The sequence below is a fragment of the Mercenaria mercenaria genome, unplaced genomic scaffold (assembly GCF_021730395.1).
Source record: "Mercenaria mercenaria strain notata unplaced genomic scaffold, MADL_Memer_1 contig_3847, whole genome shotgun sequence".
Classification (NCBI taxonomy): Eukaryota; Metazoa; Mollusca; class Bivalvia; order Venerida; family Veneridae; genus Mercenaria; species Mercenaria mercenaria.
This window is the reverse complement of record NW_026462026.1, coordinates 27710-36758: the sequence shown is the minus strand read 5'-3', so window position 1 is coordinate 36758 and position 9049 is coordinate 27710. Positions and strand designations below refer to the sequence as shown.

General features: G+C 33.3%; 1 protein-coding gene across 1 annotated transcript; it reads right to left on the bottom strand.

The window, feature by feature from the left end:
• Positions 1 to 7009: 7009 nt before the first annotated feature.
• On the bottom strand, positions 7010 to 8744 carry LOC128553459 (alpha-(1,3)-fucosyltransferase fut-5-like). The gene has a single exon (XM_053534609.1). It carries the CDS (start codon positions 8558 to 8560, stop codon positions 7388 to 7390), a length of 1173 nt encoding a protein of 390 aa, XP_053390584.1. The 5' UTR covers positions 8561 to 8744; the 3' UTR covers positions 7010 to 7387.
• Positions 8745 to 9049: the final 305 nt, after the last annotated feature.

The following is a 9049-nucleotide window of genomic DNA, read 5'->3' as shown; positions in this document are numbered from 1 at the left end:
TGAAAATCAAGTATTGAAATACTTAACTCAGCTAGGTGCTAATAAAGCTACAGGTTTAGATGGTATACTTTCCCGTTTTGTAAAAGATGGAGCTTGCATTATTGCTGAACCTCTTGCTCATGTCATAAATTTGTCCCTCATTCAAGGTGTGGTACCAGATGATCTCAAATTAGCCAGGGTTGTTCCCATTTTTAAGAAGAATGACAAAACTTCTGTAGGTAACTATCGCCCAGTTTCAATTCTGAGTATTGTATCCAAGATTTATGAAAGGGTTGTATACGACCAAGTTGAATCATACTTCAAGGTAAACAAATTATTGTACAAATTTCAGTCTGGGTTCAGAAGTGGTTTCTCAACAGACACATGTCTAATTCATTTAACAGATTATATAAGGATGGAGATGGATAAAGGTCATATAGTAGGTATGATTCTGTTAGATCTCCAAAAGGCTTTCGACACAGTAGACCATTCCATTCTTCTTATGAAGCTTCGTTCAGCGGGACTTGGTGATGACATTTTAAGATGGTTTCAGTCATATCTTTCAGGAAGACAACAGCTGGTGGATGTCTCTGGTACTCATTCTGCTTCTGCTCCCATTACATGTGGAGTTCCACAGGGGTCCATACTAGGCCCTCTTTTATTTTTAATTTACGTCAACGATATGTCAGCTGTGGTTAAAAACAAGCTTTTGTTATATGCAGATGATTCTGGTATACTTGTTTCAGGTAAATGTAAGTCATCTGTAGAAAAATCTTTGAAAGATGACCTGCATCTTGTCAGTCAATGGTTGGTAGAAAATCACTTCATTTAGGTAAAACTGAGTCAATCTTATTCGGATCTAAACATAGAATAAGGTCAAATTCAACTCTTGATATTACATGTAATGGTACAACTATTGAACCAACTTCTACTGTCAAATATCTTGGTGCATCCTTTGATCAGACCCTATCTTTCGATTCAATGGCTCGCTCCATATTAAAAAAGGCTAACGCAAGGTTAAAATATCTATATCGGAAGAAACGTTATCTTACTCAACACACCAAGAAACTTCTTGTCATGGCCCTAATCCAATGTCATTTTGGTTACGCCTGTTCTAAATGGTACCATAGTCTGACTCAGTTACTTAAATACAAGCTCCAAACCACACAGAATAAGTTAATGAGGTTTGTTCTGGACCTTGATGCTAGGTCGCACATTGGCCCAGAGCACTTTAAATCGCTCAACTGGTTACCAGTCAACGAACGTGTAGACCAGATTATCCTGTGTCATGATTTTAAGATAACAATGGGTTAGCCCCGGACTACATGGGAGACAATTTTATCCCACAGGATACTGTTCATTCATATAGGACAAGGTTAAGTCACAAAGGTGCTTTTGCTGTTCCAAAGGTCAAAGGTTTTGGGTTAAAGTCCTTTTTCTTTTCTGGTATTTCCCTATGGAATAAGTTGCCTGCTAGTATAGCACAGACTGAGAAATTACCTGTTTTTAAAACGTTAGTAAAGAATTATTTACTAGACAGTTTAGCATAATTACTTTAATGTGTTTAATAACTATTTAATGTGTTTTAATAACTATTCTTATGGCCTTCGATGTATGTACATTTTAATTTAAGCTCGCATTTTACTTTTTGATATAGTTGTTCAATTTCCATCTAGTCACATAATTTTTTATTTGATATAGCCGTGTAATTTCCATCTAGTCACATACTTCAATTTCCATCTAGTCACATAATTCTGTAAACTCTGTTATGCCTCTCTATGTCATGCCACCAACACAAAGGACCACCATGGAAATAAGTGTTTTCTCTTTTTTGTGTAATCCTTGGTGACGGTGTGCCTGTCATGGCTATTTTTAATTTCATGTATGCATTATGTTATTATGTTGTAATTACTATACATGTTGTTTTTAATTGTCCATGTATGTGCACTCCTTACCGAAATAAATCTATCTATCTATCTATGTTAAATGGACTCCATGAAAGCAACAGACCAGAAAAAATAACAATACTGAATCCACGTACGGAGAGACTTTTTACAGCGGCCACACGGCATTTAAAGATTGCTGTTGTAATAGTTAATAAAATCTGTGTAAAGATCCTTTGCAAGGAAACAATGCATCCAAGAAGCTACCAACTAAACATCATAATAATTGGTGAAAATTAGGTGTCACAGGTATTTAGATAAGGCTAATGTGAACTTAATTAGTATAAACAAAGTCTCTGTTACAATAACATTCTTAACACTTTGGAGACTGTTAATACATGCACATTAATTCTGACAAGAACATACTCTTTCATGATCAGTAAGGTTTTAGAGGTGTCAAGAATACCTCATGGAATAAGTACTTTTCGCAGTGTTTTATACAGGTAGAAAATATTTATATGTATATTTTATTTCTAAAAAATATAGATGCTTTGTATTATACATTTCGTTATATTTTAAGATTTAGTAAAATTGTATTTATTTTAACTTCCAGCGTTTGTGTTAAATTCATATATAGGAATTTGTGAAAGCTAGCTTTTTATATACTATATCTGCTAGTGAATGATGATTAATTAACATTATTTTGTTTTCAGAAGTGTTAAGATATTCCACAGTAATATAGGACAAGACGTTACATCTCAAGAGACCATTTTAAGATAACACAGAAATGTGCATCATTTGTCAGGAGGCAAAATTTGACAGAAAATGAAATTGAACAGCCTTAATGCATAACATCTCTAAAAACGTGTGCTGAATCAAGAATTTAGAATTAAAATACTTTACCATATGAAGTGCTTTTCTATTCTTCAAAGAACTAATACAATCTCTTCAGTCAAAGCTTAGTGTTAATATAGAACAACAAACATCAGATAAAGCTGCATCCTCATTAAACTTACCATATACTCATACAAGGAGATGGTTAAGCCAATAACCTGGGACAAGTTTATGTTCTGTCAAGACAAAAAAAAAGAAAGAAAAGAAAACATGAAAAACTCTTTGATATAACTACCTACCAAGTCGGTGATAGTATTTTAAAGGATACTAAACTTAACCTTCAATGCGATTGCGACCCTCTGATGTCAACGACCTCATAGACGCAGAGGGCAAATATCATAACAAATATTTAGATTCTTTTAGATTCGGAGTTTGCAAAACTATGTCGGACAATTCAAATACAGATCATGTCATGATTTTTCTTGTAAATGAACTTGAGTATGCTGCATCGAAATTGAAAATACTGCAACTTTCACACATTTGGAACAGATACAGCATACCTACTAAAGAGACTTCTTCAACAACTCCTTTGTCATTTAAATCTAGAAGATCATCCTTCAAAGAATCCCTACAACTTAAACTGAGAAACAAGTTTCAGTTTGTACATCCACTACATAGATCTTCTAATGAAAGGAATGCTCTTCTTGTTCCAGATGAGTGTGCTGTGTCAATGCTAAGTGGATCCCATTATGCTACTACTGACAAAAGTGAGGAACGGCTGACAATTCCGAAATATAATTCCAGTGACGATTTCTTGTCATTGGCACACGTAGCACTTAAATTAAGGACCGATTCTTTCTCTCTAGAAAGACAATCTGGGCTGCGTGCGAGTAAAACGGATGCAATAAACTGTGTTCCGAAAAATCTCTATATGAAGACTTTGACCTTAAAGATCCTGAATCTGTTAGACAAACAAAAATATAATGTATAGCACAAATTGTGGTTTATGGTATGAGTGATGGTAAAACATGGACTCCTAAAACACATCGGTCTTTAAAAATATTAAACACTGTTGTCTAGAATTGTATGCATATAACTGAAAACTGGGGCAGTCACATACAGTTATAACTGTAGACCAGACTCCTTACTTTAAGCTTATGCCTGCATACAGGGACAAGCTTATACCTAGAATGGATGGTTTGCATATATCGATGATTTTTTTTTGAAATCTGGTGTCACTCTTTAGCACTTCCTGCAAACAAAATTGACCTAGCTAGATTTTTATCAGAAGAGCTGATTATGCAAGCCCTAAACGAAAAGACGTTAGTTGCTGGCGTAGGCTTTCAGGAAGAAGAAACTGGAAAAAGCAATGTAACTGAACTTAATTTGGATGAATTAAAACCTTGACACGATGAAGCTGACACAAGCATCATTTTCCATGCTGTTCACTGCAGTATATGATCAAATTGTCACACTGTTGTTTTGCTCTTACTATGCCACCTGCAGGAATTAAAGGCAATGGTGTGGATGATGTCTGGAACAGTGAAAAAAAACGAAAATATATTCAAGTCAACACTGTGTTAGATAAATCATTGATAGCGGAGGAGTTGTGGAAATTTACTGGCTTTTTGTAACCTGTTCGAAAGTAGTTGAGAAATATAGCCACACATACCAAATTATTACTTGGTCTAAGACAAAAACAATATGTATGTATCGGAAATGACGTCATCAATTTAGCGACAAATTAAAAAAAATATATACCGCTGAATAATGTCTGAAAAAGTAAAATTTTTCATAATATCGGATATCATGTCATTAAACATGAGAAAAATACAACTAATTTCTTTTTAACTGTTTCATTTGTCCCCAACCCACTTATTTAACAATGCATTTTTCTACATAGCTTCTACCTGTTTTTTTTTCAACTATTCCTGTGATGTTTTTTTTACAATATGACTGTTTCCAAAAGTTACTAGAAACTCAACATAAATAAGCTAGGATATATTAGATAACAATATCTCATTTAAATAAGTACATAGAAGGAAATGAATTTTTAGTTTACTGCAGTCGTTAAACGATGATGACATCATAGACAACCTAATTACTGGACTAAAACATACGTAGAGTAATCTTCTGATGATTCATTTCGGAGATGTCTTTGAATCAGATTTACGGGGAAGTATTATTAATTGGATTTATCAGTTCAATAGGAAAATCTACTCTATCAAATAGTTTACGTTTTTAAGCTATTTGTGCATTAGAAACCGCATTTTCAAGATTGCGTCATGTTACATATTATTTTTCTATTGTTTTTGCGTTCTCATTACATTGTTTGGGCATCAACCTGGTCTGACACACTCAAACAGATTACAGGGTGTATAGATGTATATAATTATGCTATCTGAATATGGAAGTGATAGATAATCATACCATTTCTATTTTTAATCGAGCATACCGCGCCATTAAAAAGAAATTAGCTCACTTAATATCGTTATATAGTAATTTTCTGATATTTATTGATATTTATTTTCATTTTAAAGACACTGATTATGGTATGCAAGGTATGTGGCCTATGGTCTGCGTATTGGCGGTAAGAGCCAATATACAAGACTGGACGATTGATAGACTTGCTTCTGTTTATCATATTAAGGTATTAGATCACTAATAGTAATGTTTACAAGATGGCCTTTGCTATTTTGTATAACTTATGGTATCTCCTCAAGCTCAAGTAGAGACAAATTTCAAAGTGACAGCCACTATCCAAAACGTTTGCAGAGTACTCATTTTACCATTAATTTTAATAAAAGAAACATCTAACTATTGGTAAACTGTTATAAAACACAAAATAAAAATGTCAATATCATTTTTTCTATTGTGCCTCAAGTAAACGGATTTAATGAGACAGAATTCATATTTCAACATTGAGAAAATAAGGTCGAATGCTGTGTTTCTGTTTTGAATTTTGCTTACTCCATTTGAAATAACCTTAGGGCAGACGTAAAACCTACCTAAATTTCTTCCACAATATATAATCTAAGAGTGAAAGCAAAATAGAGAACTTTCACCGCGTGTAACTCGATATCTTTAAAGATGTGTAACTCTACCCCTTCTGTTTAACTAGTAAATTCACTTTGAACACCAAGAAATCGCTTATAAGATTAATCTTTTCCCATTTGTGTACAAGAAATCAATAATAAGTCTTGAAAGAAGTAAAAACTTACTAGAAAAAAAGGAAAATAAGGGAAAAACGTTTGGTCCCAGTAGGGCTTGAACCTACGCCCCTCCAAGAATTGCAGTAAAAGTAGGTTTATGGTAGGAATTGAATACTCTTCGAAAAGGAGATTCTCTATTAGTGAACTAATACATTAAGCTACTGTATAGCTACTGTGCAGTACATAGATTGCATGTGCTATTTTTCACCTGTATTTTTTTTTAAAAAATAATGAATAATTTATGTATAAATACATCATGTGTATTTTGAACAGTGATATCTGTAGATTGCTGGAATTTATTATGAAGGTCCATTTTTTTTATTTATTTAAACTGCAACCGAGTGCTTCTTTAATTTCTAATAAAATCAAGCAATATTCAATTTTTCTGGTTTTTTTCTGGTACTTAGATTAAAAGATCATAATTAATTAATAATAGAAAAAAAAAATATTTGTCGTTTCTGTATTCCAAGGACGTTGTCACCTGTAATTATTCAGCAGTCCTGCAAATCGATGGCTTTCTTATTTTCTCTTAAGCCATGACTTTCCGGAAAAAGATACATTGGAAATTACGATAACTCACTTCAATCCCCAGGGTGATATTGGTCTCTGTATTTCTCAATATTTTCTCAAGGCGGCCCATATCCCCACAACACGCCATGGACTATGTCTTTCATGCACTCACTGGCTTTGACGCAACATCATATTTCTGTGAATCTCTAAAAATCTGCATAAATTTTATACAACCAATGCAAAACTGATAGAAAGTCTTGGATATGAACAACTGCCTGATGATTTAAAATAACACTGAATATTTTATTTTCAAAATGTATGGCCAAGATACTGTAAGTACTGGCATTGATTGAAATGTTATGTTTGGCATGTCTACAAGTCCTGAGTACATGTCCCCAACCAGTGATGCTTGCTCATTTCACATTAGAATAGCCAATAATCAAGCTTTGGTGTGGAACCAAACTGTTCCCAGTATAGACCTACCTACCGACACGGGATGGATTTTTTGCTTGCAAATGCACATCTGGAATTAGGAATCTCAGATGAAAATGAAAAAAAGACTGGGCTCTTATGCCAAAAATAAAATTAGTATAGCCAACTTGAATTGTTTAATGATCATCTTTTTGACGCAATAGTCAAGTTAGAGTTATATATACTCAAAGCACTCATCATTGTACGATATCCTATTTGTCGTGATAGATCAGATGCTATAAAGTTCAGGTATACACATAGAGTGACTCTCTGAAATCAATTAAGTTATTCAATCAACTTGCAGCATTGAAGAAATTAAAACGTTTCCTATTTTTTTCTCCTTCATGATTTTCCTGTTTAATTATGGAAATATGATTTGTCTTTGTCTATATACACTAAGTCAATGCATATATTATGGTACACAAGTGCTTTGTTCAGTTGAAAAGTTTCCTGATGTATTAAATATCAATCAAATCCAGATTAATTAGGTAAAAAAACTTACAGTATAGAATCAGGATTATGACACGTTCCGTTGTGTAAATATGATTCAACACTGTAATAGATCTTTTTATAAATACTTTTGTTATTCAGTTTTTCGCATAACTGACATTCTGATTTTCTCATGCTTTCCGTTTTTGACTTTGCGACGTCATATATGTCTTTGTGTTTTAGGTATTCTGTATAAAGGTTAATATCTCGGCTAACATTTAGCAAATATGTTGCTAAAGATTTTACAGTTGGAAAGACTGATGTATCTATAAACGCATTGCTATCAAAATGTTTTGAATAACTAAGGCCTCCACGTACAACTAACACAGTATCTAAACTGAAATATCTATAGAATTTCTCTGATATATAGTCTGTACAAATATTGTTTTCAAACGATAAATAGAACATGTATTCGTCGTTGATTTTCTTTAAAATAAATTTGCCATCTACTTTTCTTTCATTTTCGGCGCACAATCCAAATATGTCTACACTTACTCCGCTTTGAGTAAGTTTAGAAACATATTCATCCCGAAGACTAGGCGCATTGCAGTGACTTACTACCCAAGCGGCCATCTTTCTCTTCCTTAAATAAATTGAACGATAGTCTTTATATACCGGCACATTTCTAGTGGTCAATACTTGCATAGGCCGAAAAATATCCGAATCTAGTCGATATCCCCATGACCAGTTCATTGTCCTTCTCCAGACAGGATCTTTATACCATGATATATTTCCAAATGTTGGGGCTTCAAGTCTAAAAAAGACCCAGATTTGATGCTTTGACCGTTGTGTATGAAACCTTTCCGTATCTTTTTTACTGACGCCGTTCTGTGTGCTAAATACCACTGCTGACATCATTGAAACGTTTATATGATTTCGAGTGAAAACACAATTATTAAAATCACAGTTGGTTTTGATGTACTCACTATCCGCTGTTAGATTTATCCAAGAAGGTGCATTAAAAAACAAAATATATAATGTGTTCCTATGCACTATACTCTGTCGAATATTTTGGTTACCAATATCTACTAAACTATTTCTTACGGCATCTATATTTCGATAGTTATTCCTTACATTTTTGAAGCGTATGGTTGAATCATATAAAACAAAACTACTTTCCATAGCTATCGCCATGACACAAGCAATACAAACCAAACTGAAAAGAAACCGATTTCGTCGCATTTCAGAAATAATATATAACTTTACGTGTTATTGATATACGATTAATAAATGCTAGTATAAATGGCTTATTGAAGGAAAGAGACCATAAATAGGAAATTTTAAAATAACTTATTGTCTTTACACAACTGAGAGAATGTATCTAATATGTAAGCTACAGATATACTTTTGTCGTTAAAAAAATTACTTAAATTATTCTATTGCCATTTGCGTTTTGATGAAAGGCATACACGTGTTTTGCATTTAATAGAACAATATACGACCGAAGTAATAAAGAAACTTGTCTGTGACAATGGTCGCATTGTCTTTGTATTGATGTAGCCATATTTCTTCATCGGACAGGTTGTCCAACGTAATGTCATTTGACAGAGGCCAATTATGTCTAAAAACAGAGCTTAGCTTTTTCCGAGTACCGATCAAAAGAAAAAAGTGATAGTTCAATGTATAGTTATATCATTAAAATAACAAAACTGCCCTGAATAATCATTTATC